Below are 18860 nucleotides of genomic sequence, written 5' to 3'. Positions count from 1 at the left end.
TTAATGGTCTTTGCTTGAGTCTAGAGTCACAAGAGGATTGAACTTTGTTTGGCTGTTACCACTTCAGCCATAGTGCAGAAGGGAAGAGCAGTGGTAGTTTCCATAAAGGCTAGTTGCCTTGTAGGGTCTCAAACTGTATCAGTGGGCCATACTAGTTTTGTAGTTGGTTACATTAAAATCCTTTGGTCTAGAACATACATTAAATGATTTATAATCACGCATTTGTCATTTAAAAAATATTCAGTAATGCAAATCTTCCAAATATTAACATGTAATTTTATGATATATTAACACATCAAGTATTTAATTAGTTCTTCAGTATCAGTATTGGCCTCATTGAGAAAAATCTAGAAATATTAACAAATTTACAAGCTCATGGTGATGGATCTGTTTCTTTAAATTTTAATTTTTCTCAAAAATTTCCACATTATGACTGGCAGTTCATCTTACCTTTGAATTTTTTTAGGGGGTAGTATTGCTAAACTCCAGGTCCTCACGTATGAAGGGTGAATGCTCTACCAGTTGCTACAGCCCAGTGTCAGTCCCAGTTATTATCACTGAAGTGATAATTTAATTTTGTTCATTTTTAAGAAAATACCAAATATGGCACCCAAAGAATCCATTTGTCATTCTTTCCAGTACATACAGCTCGTGAAAATGAGAGCTTGCTCAGCTCTGAGCTGAGATCCTGTGATCTCACATTTGCTTTTCCTCGAGATGATCATCTTCATGCCATCTCACTGCGTTTGTTTTCATTTGACGTTTCTTGTTCCTTTGCTTTGTTGCTTTGTATCCCATCAAGGTGTGAAATCATTGTTTTTGCCTTTATTCTTCTGATTTATTCTGCTTAGCCTGACCCCTTAAATTCATCTGTGTTGTTGCAAGTGCTAAGATTTCATCCTTTCTTATTGCAGATTAGTACTCCATTGTGTATATATGTACATTGTGATTCCTTTTGAAGACTATTTTAGAAAGCAGTTGTAAGAATTTGACATTGAGAGTCCCTGGAGAGAATCTAGCAGAATAGTATCATGTTCTGACTTTTGTTTTATCATACATAACTCATAAATATTAATAATCCTAGCAGCCTGTAATTTTTTTTATCCTAAACCCTTGCAACAGACATGTGTAGAATTTAGAATTTTCAGATTTTGGAGGATAATACATTTCACATATATGGTATATTTTATCACATCAGCACAGACTGAGACATCACTCTAATTACATATTAATCTATCTACAATGAAAGAAATTAGCAGTAATACTCCATAGAATTTTAAAAGTCTACTCTCACATCTGTTCAGGTGAGAGCTTTGCCATTAAATGAGTTATCTAGAATTACAGCAATACTTTCCGGTTCAGGTCAGACCAGAGCTTGCTACCAAGTGAATTGTAAAATACTTCCACTTTCTAAAATCCAGTCCTTGGATTTCAGAAAATCCAGTGTTTTAGAAAATTTCTAAAATGGATTTTAGAAAATCCCTTTCTGAATCCCTTTGTTTGGATGTTAGGAATGAGAATCACTCGGCCTGTGTTGATGCGATCCTTCCAGTGGGTCGCTCCTCAGACCGCTCTACTGTTGGATCTTCTTTAGGATCCATTGCATGTTCATTTCAGGCCTTTAACTCAGTAGTGGACAAAAGAAACCACAGCCCTGGTTCCTTCATGCTCTGGGTTTTGCTCTCAAAGGAAGGAAAATAGGTGCCTATAAATTTTGGAGCAGGAGTTCTCATTTCCAAAGACTTGGCAAGCCTATACTGTCGTGTGCAGTCAAAACACATTTAATTAAAACATGCTGAGAATTTTTATTATACCTTGGGACAGTTAGCATGTGCTTAGAGTTATCCCACTCTGCTCATTTGTGGCTGACACAGTTCTGCTTCCATATCTGACTCCACTTTCTTTCCTACAGCTGTGAGCTCTTAATCCACATTTGGTTCTGCTAATTGTAATCCGAAGCAAACTTCTCTGTGTTCTTTATCCACGCTTCTCTCCTGTATTTAGTGACCTGCTCTGCCAGAGAAGTTTAGTTTAAAGCAAACAGATTTATAAAATTATCAAAAGATGAGGAATGTTGTGATCTTGTCCTATTTTTAAAATAGGACATTATCTCTTCTTCCTACATAAAGTTTATTTTAATGAGTAGTGCGTATCATCTTTTCTGAGTTCCTGTCCTTCTTGTTTGTTTGCTTTTGTTTTGGGGACACATCCAAGCAATGCTCCGGTGTTACTCCTGGCTCTGTGCTCAGGAATCACTCTTGGTATTGCTCAGGGGACCATATAGGCTGCCAGGGATTGAATCAAGGTCAGCTGCATGAAGGCAACACCTGATCCACTTACTCTCATTCTGGTCCCTGTACCTGTCCTTTTGAAAAACTTAAAACCCTACTGTTCAGCAAGATTTTTAAAGGCCCAGGATGGAGCTCAGTGGTAAAGCACACACACACACACACACACACACACACATATATATATATATATATATATATATATATATTTATATATATGAGGCCCTGGGTTTGAGTTCGGCGCCAAAAAGTAAAAGAAGAGAAAACATGTTGCTGTTTTAATGATTGCTGTTAATGACAGACTAGCTTTCATCACTAGGAATCTTTAACTATTCTGTGAAGCTGTATAAAACAATAATGCACATTATATTAAACAGATTTTTTAGCATACTCTTAAGGCTAAAACTCTGTTGATGGATTGCTTTTCCAAGGGCAAGGATCCAAGTGAGTTATTGCTGAAAAACTATGTCAGTAAATGGAAAATACCTGGGGTAGAAATAATTTTTCTCAAAGAATGAATAACAAGGAGAAAGACCCTGATTATACCATTTTGTGGAAGAAAAGAGCAAAGAGGATATACCCTGTATTTATTGAAGGAAGTAAGAGCATTTTGGATAATTGAGATACAGTTCTTAAATAACTGATTAGAACGATCTCTGTTCTCTGCCAACAGTTTGTCTCTAGCCCCCCACCCCAAATAGGTGAATTCATAAAAAGCAAAATTCTGCAAAGAATTTTCATGTAGTTCTATTTTCAGTGTCTGTAACTTCAAGTGTTACAGATTTGCTTAAACATCTTAAGTTATTGAATTTCGCAAAAACGTTCTTCAGATATATTATTCCTCATGTGTGGTATAATATACATATATGTATCAGAGAACGTATTCTTTTAAAGATTATTTACAAGGACCACAAATACAATTAATGAACAACTGCATTTTAATCTTGGTTCAAGTGTGGAGAAGTCAAGTAGAATCAATGTCTTTTGTTGAGTTTTGTATATTCTAATTTTTGCGGTAGAAGGTTTTAGAAGATGTTATTAAAGGCAAAATGTTGCTAACCTAATAGAATCCAAATGGAGCAGTTTGGGGGTAGTGAGATGTTATTGGGCTGTTTGGCAAGAGCCAGATCTCTTCTTGGCATCCTCTGCTGGCAACTCTGGGGGGACTTATATGGGGACGTCTGTTAATATGCCGTAGATTATGGTAAACATCCAAAATGCTCAGCTCCTCTTAGATGGACGAATGGCCGCCTCACCTTTGATTTGGGTTGAATGACCCAGTTCCTGGGTGTAGCTGTTTTTGCCCAAGCTTGTAGGGAAAAGATTTGAGTAAGCAGAACAGCTTCGTTTGTGCAGTCAGCTTGCTCTGCTGCCAGCGTGGTCAGAGGAAACATTGCTTAGGCCTTTAATAAAAGACCCAGCTTGAGTTTCAAATAAAAGTGGTTTCCAAATATGGGTCACATTTCATTTAGGAGCTTTGATGGCCCAAACTGTAGAGTGGAGCCCATGGCAGAGTAGAGCCCTGACTCTGCAGTGAGTTTGCGTTTGGAGATCTTCCATGAAGTTTCATGTGTGTGCTGGAGTCTCACATTCTAAAAAGTTGTTTCTTTTTTTTTTTTTTCTTTCTCATTTAGTAACAGTTCTGGGTCATTATCCTCTGAAGAATTAAAAACAATTATCTTTGGTTTTTTAGATAGTTTATTTTTGCCAGAAGTGAATCAGGACACATCAGTTTTCAACTTGGAAGAGTTTTAAATGACTTTGTTTCTTCTAAGGGTAAATTTGACTGACCTGATTTGACCATAACTTTGTGAGGTGAATTTTAATGATCTTAGCTGAAATGCTTATTTTCTGCTTTTTAAAATATATTTTGAAATTTAAGTAGGAAAGAAATTGAGTCAGGTTGGGAGATACCTAAAAATCTAGTGGTTTTATTTTGTTTTTACATGATTTTTACAAATCACATTTGTTGTTTTGGGCATTTTTATTTTTATTGCGAAGTTTCATTTTCCAGAAAACATTTCTTTCAATGTAAGAAGTTTTGTTGCTTTCTTTTACACTTTTTCAAATATTAATGGTAGGGACTGGTATTTATTGTGAATTTTATGCCCTTGTTCCTTTAAAAGGTTATTTGATAATAAAATAGAATTTTGTGATCCCCAACCCCTCATTATTTTGGTATGCCAAAATTTGGTATAGAAAAAGATCAGTAACAGGTGGAGGGATTATCCATTATGCCTTGCATGTTCTGATCAAAGCAGGAGTGGGGAATTTCTTTCCAGTTGGTTGAAATATGAGTCTGTCTTTTTTTTTTTTTTCAGGGCGGGGCACCTAGTGGTGTTCAGGAGCCACTGCTGGCTCTGTGCTCAGGGACGTATTTTTTTTTTTTAATTTTAAAAGAAAGAAATTCTTATTTTTTATGTCAAGAAAGATCACTTTTTACAGAAATCAAAATAGTTGATTTTCAAACCAAAATCAGTCTGAGACAAATTGATGTGTTTTAAAATGTCAATCACACAGGGGCCAAAGTAATAGTACAACAGGTGAGGCACTTGGCCTTACATACAGTCAACCCAGTTCAAAATCCCTGGCACTGCACCCACATATGGTCCTTGAATACTTCCAGGATCATACCTGAGCACAGAGCCAGGAGTTCCCCCTGATACCACCAGTGTGCACCTCCCCCCAAATTTTTTGTTTGTTTGTTTGTTTTTGCTCTTTGGGTCACACCCGGCCATGCACAGGGGTTACTGCTGGCTTATGCACTCAGGAATTACCCCTGACGGTGCTCGGGGGACCATATGGGATGCTGGGAATCGAACCTGGGTCAGCCTCGTGCAAGGCAACACACTACTAACCGTGCTATCACTCCAGCCCCCCAGTCATTTTTTTGAATGAAATAAAATTCATCTTGAAATCCCTATTTAAAAAAAACAAAAAAGCTTAATCATACGATGAGTATTTTCACACTCAGTCTAAATCTCATTTAAATGTTTAAAATTTGAGTTTTTGAGTTTAAAAAACATGGCTGAAGACATAGTTTAGAGTGTTGAGGTGTTCACCTTGCATGCGGCCAGCCTGGGTTCTGGCCCTGGTATCACAAATGTTCCTCTGTGCACCCTAGGGTACACTCCTGAACACAGAACTAGGAGTAGTCCCAGGGCTCGGTGGGTCCCCCCCAAACTAAAACCCAAACACCTTCACCCTGAAATAGTTTAAAATTTAGGGGCTGGAGCTATAGCACAGTGGGTAGGGCATTTGCCTTGCACGCTGCCGACCTGGGTTCGATTCCTAGCATCCCATATGGTCCCCTGAGCACAGCTAGGAGTGATTTCTGAGTGCAAAGCCAGGAATAACCCTGAGCATTGCTGGGTGTGACCCAAAAAAAGCAAAAAGTAAATAAAAAAAATAAAATTAAAAAAATAAAAGCAAGAAAAAATTGTAATAATTTTTTATAAACATGATGAAATGTTTGTAAAGTAAGATTTCCTGGACCTGTAACTCAAGCAGCTAATCAAAATTGAATGAAAATTTTATTAAGAAGCTATTCTATTTTCCATAATGAATGGTTGTCATTTTGCAGATTCAATTAAAAGAGGGAGAAGTAAATTGAAGTCCTCCAGAGAGTCTGAGGAAGAATTAAAAAACTTAGAAAAGATGTGCTTTAATTTTCCATAAAGTTTATCTTGATTTCTAAGCCTTTCAGAATGGAAATATTGATTGCTTTGTTAGTTTTGTTTTTTGTTTTGGATACTTTGTTTCTCCTTAGCACAAATGTAATGTGTAATTTTAAAAATAGGACTCATGGGAATGGAGAGATAGTATAGCAGGTAAGGCACTTGGTTTGCATGCAGTCTACCTCCTGGGTCCAATCCTTAGCACTGAATATGGTCTCCAGAGCCCTTCTGGAGTGATCCCTCAGTGAGAAGCCAGATGTCAGCCCTGATGACTTGAAACTAACAAAGAAGGAAAGCCTGGATGTGGCCCAGAGCATATCCCTCTCATTGATCTTTGGCAAGGAAAAAGTCCCAAACTCTCTCATGCTTTGTTTGCAATATTTGCTTTTCAAGGCAATAAATACATTACAACTGTTTAGGCCTGGGAGCAGCTCAGAGGCAGGGCACCTTCCTATCAGGCCTGAGCCCATAGGACAGTGCCCCCCTCCCCCTACTGTCCCAGCATGTGACCTCTGGAAGACCACACCCAAGTGTGTGTGAACACAACCATTAGAGCTCTCAGGCAAGCACTGCATGCAAAATGTGTTGAGTCCATACCAAATATGCAAGCACTGCATCCGGTCTCATTGCAACAACCAGGAAAAGGAAGTGGGAAAGTGTGTAGAGACATAAGAAACATTTAAAATGACTTCTTGATTCTCAGCAACAGGTCCCAATAGCACAGGTTCATAGATGTTTCCTGCTGGTCTATGAAAAGGTTACTGCCACTGAATACACAGGGCACACCTGGATGGCACTATTATAAGAAATGATACATAAATAGTTTTAGTTTTCATTTCTCAGAGGTTATTCTCAGAGGTTACTCCTGGCTCTGGGCTCGGGGATCCCTCCTGGTGGGGACCATATGGGATATCTAACTCAGATTGGCCACATGCAAGGCAAACACTGTACCTGCTGTGCTACCTCTCTGGTCTCTACCTTGTTTAAGTAACCAAGATTATTCTTAAACATCCATCTTATATTCCTGATTGACCTTGAAGCACAGCGGGTAGGGCATTTGCCTTGCAGGCAGCCAACCTGAGTTCAATTCCTCCACCCTTCTCGGAGAGCCCGGCAAGCTACTGAGAGTATCTCGCCCGTACGGCAGAGCCTGGCAAGCTACCCGTGCGTATTCGAAATGCCAAAAAACAGCAACAACTAGTCTCACAATGGAGACGTTCCTGGTGCCCGCTCAAGAAAATCGATGAGCAACGGGATGCAGTGACAGTGACAGTGACCTTGAAGGCATCAGTGACATCTGGACTGTCCTGGTAACTTACTGCTCTTACCCTCAGTGATTTTCTGATGAGCTGTCCGTGAGTCACGCCGTCTGCCAGGCATTCTTACTCATGAGAGCCCTTGGCACCTCCAGCCAAAGGCAGAGCTCAGGTGTTAGATGCTTATTGGCCCATAATAATGTCCTTTGAACAAGCTAAAATGACTGTGAACAGCTAAAAGAACACGTGGCTTCCTCTCTTTTCTTGATTAACTTGCATTTCTTCTATTCCATGAACTGCATCTTCCCCTAGCTACCCTATAGTTACTCCACCTGCTAAAATTAAGAAGGGAACCCCTGGCAAAACCCCAGTTTGCCAGAGAGGTTGAGGTCAGAGATTGGCACCATTTGCCTCATGCTGGGCCAGAATCCTTCCTCCTTAATCAAACCAGAAGTTTGTACTCCCAGAACACCATCTATTTTAGGTTTTCTCTGCCTTCTCTTGCCAGTGGAATGCAGTTTGGGCTTTGACTTTCTTCTGTGATGGACCTTAACCTTGAATCTGAGAAATCAAAGATTAGGGTAATGTTTCTTCCCTTCCAGAGGATTTAGGTTCCTGGAAAATTGGTCTTTCTGATGTTAGCAGTTAATTCTGCCTATCAGTTCTGCATATTAAGCTAATGAGGCATGCTTTTTCTCCTTTTCTGACCCCTTCTCCCATTTTCCTTTCCCCATGCCCCAGCCCACTCTATTTTTCCTTTATTTTCCTTTTGCAGTGACTGAGGGATGTATGCACACTTGCTTTTGTGTTCACCTGGGGCTGTACATCTGGTTGTGGTGCTCTCTCCTTTGACTGCATTACTTGCCAGCAGTCTCACTCTTTTGGTTGTGTTATGGGGTCACTGTAGTGAACACACATGCTCACCAGGGATCATGCTCTTTGCTGTAGGACTCTTGCACATCTATTCATTTTTTAATTTGTGATTCTCACTGGGGGTACACAATTTGGTTGAGGTGTTTGCATTCACCTGGTAATGGTGCTCAGAGATCTCGCCCTCAGATGACAAAGTCACAGGGACTGTGCTCAGGCAGTGTGTGTGTGTGGGGGGGGCAGCATCAGGAATCAGAGTCATGGCTTTGCACTTTGGCTACTGAGCCGCTCTCCAGGCTCTGGGCATGCTTTTCATAGTCATCTTCCTCCCTGTTCCCAGTAGGCCCTTTTTTTTTTTGCAGAGTCGGAAGGACAGTGGTATCTGTCCTTGTCCAGGTGACCTCAGGTTTCTACCCCCAAACTTCAGAAAGACTGTCATAATTTTTTAGTCATTCCCCTTCAAAGAACATCTCACTTGACCTTGGCCTTAAGAGGTGGCTGACACTTGCCTTGAAAGACTTGCCAGTTCTCTGAGCTGTGCAAGTTCCCACTCCCACCAACAAAATACAGTGCAGGGGACAGAATATAAATTAAATGATACAATAATAGTTGTTACTATTTTATCTGATATAATTACTATATGTTACTATTTCATTTGACATCTGATAGCCTAGTTCTCCCTCTTGGAGAACCTGGCAAGCTACTGAGCATTTACTGCCCGCATGGGAGAGCCTGGCAAGCTCCTGTGGCATATTCATATGCCAAATGCAGAACCTATGATGGATCTCATTCTCCTGACCCTGACGAGCGTCTAATGTGGCACCATTGGGAAGGATATGTAAAAAGACCTGCTAAAATCTCAGGGCTAGGATGAATGGAGACATTACTGGGCCTGTTCGAGCAAATCGTTGATCAACAGGATGACAGTGACAGTGACAATAGTTGTTTAATACAAAGGGAAATGCAGGTTTTCTTCTTGGTTATTTGCTCAATACTCATTTTGCTTGGCTTCACAATTGTGATTTGTAGCACCTTAAATAATGTCATCACAGAATAGGTACACAGGGAAGAATAAAATAAGATGAGGATGCACTACTGAAATAATTGACAGTGACCTGAGGCTAATCTGGTGATGTCATTGTACTTTTAAATGCACTTTCCATGAAGGCAGGAGAGGGTGAAGTTTTCATTCACTAAGAACCTCCTAAATGCCAGGTGCTTTGCACTTCTCATACCTGAGAAGTGCAGCCTCATTTTAGAAGTAATTATACCCCTACTTTTTTGTTTTTAGGCTAAACCAAGCGGTGCTCGGGGGTTTCTCCTGACTGCACTTAGGAATCACTCCTGGTGGTTCTCAGGGTACTATATAGGATGCCAGGGATCAAATTTGGGTCAGCCGCATGCAAGGCAGTGCTCTGCCTGCTGTACCATCTCTCTAGCCCTGGGGTTATTATCCCTTTAGTTTGTTTTTGTTTTGGGGCCATATCTGGCAGTGGTCAGAGGTTTCTCTTGCCTTGGTGCTCAGGAATTACTCCCTGACCATGCTTGGAGGAGTCCAGACCTCCTGGAAAGTAAAGTGTAAAGTATGTGTGCTAGCCATGTGAGCTGTCTCCCTAGCCCTGTTACTCCGTTTTACTGCTAAAGCTACTGTGGATCAAATTCCTAGTTATATATTAAGTAAAAATTGCTGTTCGTCTCAGAAGCTTTGATGAATTCCGTAATTCCCCTGAGATAGAACTGTGAAAATTTGCCTCTTCTTCACCATCTCTGAATCAAGGCCATCTCTAGAGACCATTACTGCTCACAGGTATAGGCTCTGCATAGGGTTTGTAAGCCAGTTAGAGTCCCCAGTCCCCAGACACCTCATTTGTGACACAAGCTGCAAGTTGCAGGTGCTGTAAAAGTACTCTCATGTTTGCTAACTCACGGGTAGACCACCACCATCGCACTCACTCATAACTCAGCCATGCTACATTATTGAGGACAGCAGCAGATTGAAGGCAGCCAAGGGAAGAAACCTGGAAACAGACTCCAGGAGAAGGATGCAGACCCAGCTTCCCTTGTCCCCTCTGCCTGGACAGGACCTACACTTTTATGGCACTGATTTGTGATGGGGAACACAGATGTGTCCCTGCCAGGGAAGTGCTCGCCAGTCTTGACTTTGCAGTTTCTGTGGGATTTTGTCATGGCTGATGGATGCCGTGTGAATGATCTCAATATTCATGCCTGTGCACGCCTCAGGTATCATGTCCCCCAGAGCCCCTCCCTGAGTCATATCTTCCTTTTGGGCCAGTTGAGAACCCCGTGGAGCTGAGAACCAGAGTCAGATTGGGGCAAGGTTCATTCTTCCCATCTCAGGGTCCCAGGCTGGGTGAGAAGCCTCCCGCTCCTGGCCACACGCAGTCTCCTACATCGTGGGTCAGGAGTGCCTGACTGCTGCCGTCTCTCCTGCTTGTAGCCTGGCATGGAGGTGGGAGCACAAGGAGAGTGTATCAGAGTGCCAAGAACGGCAGTGCACTCTCTTCTTACCTTCTGAATGATCAACAAAGAGCTTTTGTAGATCATCAGTGAAGTAGTGCAATGACTTGAGTGCTTGCTGGCAAAGTTTTCCTAGTATTAAAAATACACAATTGAATTAACCTTACTCAGTTTTAAAAATAGGGTCCACATCTAGATGTGCTAAGGTTGGGGCTAGGGTGGCTCTACTAGTTGAGCGATGCACCCACCAGCTCCTGTAATGAATTTGCTTTTTAAAAGACATCTAAAAAGCTAAATGTAGATACTTCTCCAAGCAGAATTTAGCAATATAAACTCTGTGTTTATAGTGTGTGTGTGTGTGTGTGTGTGTGTGTGTGTGTGTGTGTGTGTGTGTGTATGAGAGAGAGAGGAAGGAGGAGGGAGAGGAGAGAGAATTTAGGTCATGTGGTCATGTTTCATCTCAACGTTATCTCGGCGAGTCACCTGAGTTGACAGTTTTCCCAAATAATTGCTTATTCATGTAAGTCACTCCTCATTATTCACAAGTCTGTGTTTGCAGTTTGCTTCCTCGCTAAACATGGACTTGCAGGCCTGGGATGCATCCTGGTGATCCTTCAACAGTGTCGTGCAGGATCGGTTCTGACCCTTCTGTTCCCAGCAGCGGTGGATGAGGCACACTCTGCCTGTTTCAGCTCACCTCGTGGAAGCAGGTGTAGCCGTCTGTTCACTGCCACTTTGTTGTTTGAAATGGCCACAAACATAGTGCTAAAATGTAGTTTTTTGGTTTAGTTTTTGCAGGGGGTCTGGGGATATGGTGCTTGGGGCACCCAGTGACCCCCCCATTGATATTTAGCCAGCAGGGCCAGGTGGTTCAGTGCTGAGGCTCCAGGATGCTGAGCTCCACGGGCCCTGCAGTGCTGGGAGCCCCAGGGTGACATCTGGCAGTGCTTGGGTGACAATGTGGTGCTAGATACCCAGTCCAGGCTCCCTGATGCAACCAAGTACTCAGCCCATCAAGCTCTCTCTTAATTTAGATTTGTTTGAACAGAACCCCGCAGACACAATGTGGTGTACCTCATGGTTGATGGAAGTGGTCTGGGTGGGGCCACATAGGAACAGGACTCGTGTCTCTGGGAGAATTTGGTGTTCATGGCTCTGTGTTCATGGTGGCTGTGGAATGGGCCTACCATGAGAGGAGGGTCAGCTGTCTGCCTTCATTATTCACTTACCCGCACACTCTGGTATTTATTTATTTATTATTTTTTTAAATTAGTGAATCACCATGAGGTACAGTTACAAACTTATGAACTTTCATGTTTGCATTTCAGTCATACAGTGATCGTTTACCCATCTGGCATTTCTTTTCACAGAAACTTATTTGTGAAAAAAAACTTAATTCCCACTGGCTGTCCTATAAGACCTAGCATTTTATTTTTATGTTCTTACACCCATAGCCTTTCTGTAGACCTTAAATAAACTAAGTATCTATGTGGTTTATAACACATCATCATAACAGTGTGGTTTTGATGTCAAAACCATCAGAGTCAACATATTATAAGCATGTGACCCAACTTGTAATAAGTAAATTAAAGAAAAAAAATGAGTTTGCTGAGGAGACGGGGTCAAGGGAGGGAGGAAGCCTTGGGTCATTGGTGGAGGGATGATGACCTTGGTGGTGGGTTTGGAGTTGTAACATTGAATGTGTCAAATTTTGTTATTAGAAACCTTGTAAATCATGGTACCTAAATTAAAAAATCTATATACACACATGTAAAACACATCATAAATAATGAGTTTATATTTTAAAGAATAAAAGTTGGAGCTAACTTAACATTTTAATTTCATTTATTTTGGGGCCACACTCAGTGGTGCTCAGGATTTACTCCTAATTTTGTGCTCAGGAGTTACTCCATGCAGTGCTCAGGGCACTATATATGGTGCTGGGGATCAAATCAGTTGAGTGCAAGGCAAGTGCCTTAATCCTTGTGCTCTCTCTCTAGACCCTAACTTATTGTTTAATTGGGTACATCCAGCACCCCTGGGAGATAGGACTACTACTGGCATAGTGGCCTGGGATTACTATTGTTTGACCCTCTGGTGGGCACTATTTGGTGACCTTTTTTGTGCTGGGGATTGAATTCAGAACCTTCTACTTGCAAGTACTCTATTACTTGGGCTATCCACCCCCCTGGGACCAAGTATTTATTTGACTGTCAGGTCCTAAATTCAGTCTTCTCAGTATGTTTTCCAGGAACTTCCTAACTTCCTTGGAGACCAATGCTTGCAGGATCAAATTCCTTAATTGATTCATGGTAATTGCCAGCAGGGTTATGTGACGTGGTCAGCCATGCCTTCCACACCATGTTGCTGTGGCCATTGGACTCCCTGGCAGACAGCTATTGTCTATTGTCGGCAGTTGCCTCCCTCAAATACACCTTGTTGATGAGAGATCAGACTAGAGGGTTCCTCCCCATTCTCTGGTCCCCTCATCTTTTTTTTTCTTTTTGGGTCACACCCGTCAACGTACAGGGGTTACTCCTGGCTCTGCACTCAGGAATCACTCCTGGCAGTGCTCAGGGGGACCGTATGGGATGCTGGGAATTGAACCCGGGTCAGCCGCATGCAAGGCAAATGCCCTACTCGATCCAGTCCCCACCCCCTTTTATGGCTTCCTCACTATCTCTCATATCAACACCCAGGCAGAGTGAGGGGAAATGATTTTGAAAGCAGGTGTTTGCCTCATGTTCTTTGTGGTTACCTTGGTACACTCTCTCCTGCTGGTGCACCTCCCCCATTGGTGTGCCATTTCCCTGTTGGTACACCCTTTCCTGTTGGTATACTCTCTTCTGTTGGTACACCCTCTCTTGTCAAAGTGTTCCTCATTTCCAGGTTTTGGTTGTCCCACGTGTATGAAGCTAAGACCTGTTGTATCTGCTATTCTCACCTAGTGTTAGGAAAACCTGCTGCAGAGAATCCCCACAAGTCACAGGAGAAAATAAAAGTACATTCCTGAGAGTTAAAATTGTTCTTTGGTCAGCTTGACTGAACAAGAAAAAAAATGCTGTTTGTCAGAGGTCTTTTCAGTATAATAATCAGAGAACTGAGTCCAGAGAAACAAGGGCAGGATTGACTGTGACCTCAGTGACTGTACGAAGTGAGCCAGCAGTAGATATTAATCTTGATGTTTTTATGTAATAAGCACAGTTAATAAGAACTGTGCTCCAAAAATGTGAGTAAATACAGTAATTTGAACATCTTTGTGGAACTGTGCTCCAAGAAAGTGAAGAAGCAGGACTGAGTGCTTTTGAATGCCTAGCACAATGCCCAGGACAAATAGATCTCAGTGAAATGTGTTAGATAATTATGATTAAATATGTGATTGAAAATGTAAGTATTCAGTAGTGTTAATTGGATGTTTATTCTTTCAGATACAGATGAATATAGACCTCCTGTTTGGAAATCTTACTGTAAGTATTCAAGTAACTTTAAATTGGGTGGGTTATTGTGCTTTGTAACTAATATAAAATTTTAAGGCAGTTAGAGACACAGATTCATCCCATATTATATTTATTATTGAGAAGTTAATTTACAGCAGGGTTTGTGGCTAGAGGAGGAGGGGATATGGGGGAGCAGTAGTGTTCCCTAGAACTTGTTGCTTTGACTGCAAGGCTAAAATGAATCTCATCCTTCTGAGTTTGTACGGAGTTATGTGGAGTGGAACTTGAGGTAGCTGTTGAAAATGACTTTTAAAATCAATGTAAGGAAAATATATTTCAGCTATGGTGAAGTAGGAATGGGGTTAGTATAATCAAACTAGTTTAAAAAAAATCTACGCATGCGTTATTCGCAAAAACCAGTGCTGTAAGAATTGAATAAATATCCTAAGAGACTTGTACTTTAAATGCTTTAAATACATACTATTAACATCTTTGTACGTGCTTATCTGTTAATCTGGATCTTGATATTTACAAGTTGCTGAAATTTGCTGACTGCAGGAGCAATAATTCAGATTGCCATTGGTTTTATGTTACCAGAATGACAGTTTTATTTTAATAGGTTGCCACTTTGGGCTAATTATAGCATGCAAGATGTGAACAGTCTCTAGAAATATTTCCATAGATGCTTTTCCCCCTCAATCCTGCTGCTCTTTTGCCTTTTGTTTCTGGGGAGTATGGTGCACAGACTGTACAAAGATTACTAATGTTCTTTACCTCCTAAAGATTTTGTACCATAGTCTAATTGGATAGAAGCTTATGAAAATTTCTTCTCTGCAGTTTTCTGATTTTCATTTTATTTTTATTTCCTTTTGCTCTGACTTACGCCTTGCACATTGTTTAACATAAGAGCATTTGTGAAACCTCAGAATGTTACTGAATCTTAGTGGTGGTGATGTTGATCACTGATTTATATTTTCTATGTTTTCAGATGTCTTCCATTTGTTTTAGGAAATGGCGTATTTCTCTTGTGTGTGACAATATTGCTCCTCAATTTTAAGTTTCTTTTAGTGACTTAAATGGTTGAGCCATCCCCACCCCCCGTCATTCATTTTTCTAGAAATAGGGAAGAAATTAATATATTTTCACTCTTCTCAGTGCAAATGAAAAACTTTCCAATTCAAAGACATTTTATGTTTAAACTGTGTTAAAGCAAACGGGAAGGTTTCATTTTAAAAATGGAAATTATCATGTGAATTTTTCTTCTAAAATCAAGTCTTCCAATAATTCGTTATTGTGCAAAATTTAAATCAGGAAACATATAAAAGTTTTATTCTGACATTGAAGTAATTGTTAAAATGTTTATATAGATTGTTAAATGTGATCCTAGATGAAAATTGTAATATGGGCGACCAGAGAGATAGCAGAGTGGGTCAGGTCTTGAACTTGCAGGCAGAACTGAAAGTATTTAGAAATGTCTGATTACTCGTATTCTGTATGATCTCTTTAAAACTAAAGCGGACAATTTTAATGTCAAAAGTCATTACTGGAGGATTTTTTTTCTGTCACTTAACATTTTTTCCTGTCATAAAACACTAAGGTTTTTTCCTGTCATAAAAACACTTAGTTATTTTTTCCTTTCCCCATACACAGTATTTTACAGTGACTTTATATTTCTAAGAAATGTATTTTACCTAAGCCTATGCTGCACTTTCTAATTTTAGTTCACATGAGCTTGTAAAAATAAAATTCTAAGTCCTTAGAAATGCAAACCAATAAGGAAATAGAGTTAACAGAAGTCTACATTGATGATTCTTTCTAAACACATACAGTTTTATTTATCTAGTTTTATGTATATTGTTTGAGGGAAACTTGGGGCCTTTCATGTAATAAATATATGGCACAAACAAGACACATAGAGAGTGTGAGAAGGATGTAGGGACAGGAGAACTTCCCTTAGCGTGGCTCTGATGCTGTAGATTGTCATTTTTAAAGAGAAGCTGGATTTCCTTTCCGCTTTTGTTATTTTTAAATCTCTTAATTTTTAAATGCTTAGGTCAAATTTAAGTACAGAAAATGGAAAGTAATACTCATGTGATCCGGTTCTGACCTCAAAATACCAATCTGATTTCTGTTTTTTTTTTGGGGGGGCCACACCTAGTGGTGCTTAGGGATCACTCCTGACAGTGCTCAGGGTGCTGGGGATCGAACTTGGGTTGTCTGTGTTCAAGGCAAGCTCCCTACCCTCTGCTCTTTTGCCCTGGCCCCAATACCAACTCCAACAGTATATTTGTTTCTGTGAATGACACTTTCATTAATGTTATTAAGTTCCCACCAGATTGTGATCATTGACACTTCTAAGGTGATTGAAAAATGTTTAGTCCTCATTCAAGGACAGTAGGGACAAGAGCCAGGAGGATTGGTCCATATTTGGAACCCTGCCTCAAGTGTGTGGAAGAAGGCAGTTGGAATAGAGAAGGGGACCACTAAGTCAATGATGGTTGGAGGGATCGCTTGGAATGGCAGATGTGTGTTGAAAGGAGACAAAGGACCAAACATGATGGCCTCTCAGTATCTGTATTATAAATCATAGTGCCCTGAAGTATCAAGAGAGTAAGAAGGAAACTGTCTGCCATAGAGGTAATAGGTGGGGTGTAGTGGGAGTGGCGGGAAGGAAACTGGGACATTAGTGGTGGGAAATATACACAGGTTGAGGGATTGGTGTTCCATCATTGTATGACGGAAACTCAATCATAAAAGCTTTGTAACTATCTCACGGTGATTCAATAAAAAATAATTTTGAAAACTCAAAAAAAAAGTTTACTAATTTATGCCTCTGAAAATATTACCAATCTTTTGCAATTAACCAGAAATTTAAAGTGAAAAATAAGTAAATGGATATTAATTTTATAATTATTTGAATTAAAATGATAGTTTATTTTTTGAAAGAAACTGTAAATAAACACTCTTCAACTAAAAATCATAGTTGAAAGATAGAAGACTTTGTAAAGTAATGTTGGCATTTTTTTTCTGTTAATAAACATTTGATTGGTTTAAAAACAAAATGGTTAGTCCTTTAGGTTATTTGGTTCTTGATGTGGATTGCTATTCGTATCTCCTGAACAGCCTGAAGCTGAAGCCTCTGTCTCCTCTCAGATTATTTCAACGTTGTTAGGGCTGTTGACTGTTTCTAATCACGAGGTTAGGAATATTAGAAAGACATGAAGAGTTATAAAAATTCTCCAGGTTGTGAGCCTCTGCTCTAGAGATCCTCTTTTCTTGAATACAGCAATTAATTTGTTAAATCATTTAATCGTTATGCACTTTAGATTTCAGCTGAGTAGGGCCTGCCAAAGAGATAATACAGCAGGGAGGGCTCTTGCCTTTCAGGCAGTCAACCCAGTTTTCATCTCCAGCAATCCTATGGTTTCCTGAGCCCGCCAGGAGGGACTCCTGAGTTCAGACCCAGGAGTTACCCCTGAGCATCGCCAGGTGTGGCCTTCAAACAAATAAAACCAAACAAACAAATATAAATAAATTTCAGTTGAGAGACTAGGATGTAGCTTAGTGGTACTCAAAGTGGGTGACCTGGGTTTGAGCACCACCGCTTGAAAAATTATTTTCAGCTGAGTTTTAATATAAATTATCAAAAATATTGAATTGAGAAAAGCCTGAATTAATAACACTTTAATATTGTGTGTATTTTTTAATGGCTCTTTTGTTAGGTATTCCCTGGACTCATGTTATACTCAATTATTCAATTCCAAATTCCCTTCTATCTGTATTACCTATTTGAATAAATTTTAAAAACAGACTAACCATTAGTAACTAATAGGAGGCATTTATCTAAAAGTTAATTTTTTATAAAAGAGATCTGTGCCCTTTGAAATGCTGATTAAAACAGGGGTGAAATTATCATGTGACAATATTGTTTCTTTTGCCCCCTCCCACTAATTCTTCCTGATATTTGCTTACTGATTAGGTAATATACTGTTGATGACAACCAGAAACTATAGTATTTGTGCTTTTAGAATCAAAATGAACATTTTATTTTCTCTGGTAATTTTCAATGTCCTCTTAACTGCCACTCAGTTGTTGTCATTGAATTTTCATTGGTGATAGTATTTTATTTTGTTTCATCTTATTTTTTGGCTTTTTGGGTCACACCTGGTGATGATCAGGGCTTACTCCTGTCTCTGCACTCAGGAATTATTCCTAGCAGTGCTTGGGGAAGCATATGGGATGCTGGGGACCGAACCCAGGTCTGCTGCGTGCAAGGCAAATGCCCTACTCTCTGCACTATCACTCTGGTCCTGGCTATAGTACTTTCTAAAGATTGTTTTGTGGGACCCTTCCAAAAGGTACTCAGGGGACCAGGGGCTACTCTTGGTGATGCTCGGGAGTCCTATGGTGTGCAGGAATTGAACTTAGATTGGGTGCATGCCAGGCATGTGCTCAAACTGCTATACTATTTCCCAGACCCTCCAGTGGTTTTTTAAATTGAGGTATAATTGACATATATAGATATACATTGTGTGAATCAATATTTGCATAATTACAGAATTATTACCACCAGAGTAATTATTTTGAGACTCTTTTGTGTATTTAAAAGCAGTATTAAATTTAATTACATATATATAGAGAATTAGACAACAGATTCCTCCAAGAGATAAAAAAAAAAACAAACTTAGACATAAATAAGCACACATTCTCTGGTAGCTCCAAATTGTATTCATTCTTTGTTTATTTCAAATCAGGAAGCCTAAAGTGAGATTAGAAGGCCAAGGCCTCAGTATGATTTTCTGTATTTCTATTTATTTATTTGGCCACACCTGGCAGTGCCCAAGTGTTGCTCCT

The 18860-nt window shown here is 40.0% G+C and overlaps 1 protein-coding gene across 5 annotated transcripts in view; it reads left to right on the top strand.

Moving 5' to 3' along the window:
• Positions 1-18860, top strand: part of CHN1 (chimerin 1) — a 188268-nt gene that overhangs the window by 34129 nt on the left and 135279 nt on the right. For all 5 annotated transcript variants that reach the window (XM_055120292.1, XM_055120291.1, XM_055120296.1 and 2 more), the window contains one exon: positions 13998-14036. In XM_055120292.1, the coding sequence (XP_054976267.1) occupies positions 13998-14036 (39 nt within the window). Of the gene's footprint in view, positions 1-13997; positions 14037-18860 lie in introns of those variants that run through there.

This window comes from Sorex araneus, chromosome X (assembly GCF_027595985.1).
Source record: "Sorex araneus isolate mSorAra2 chromosome X, mSorAra2.pri, whole genome shotgun sequence".
Classification (NCBI taxonomy): domain Eukaryota; kingdom Metazoa; phylum Chordata; class Mammalia; order Eulipotyphla; family Soricidae; genus Sorex; species Sorex araneus.
This window is presented reverse-complemented; position numbering and strand designations above follow the sequence as displayed.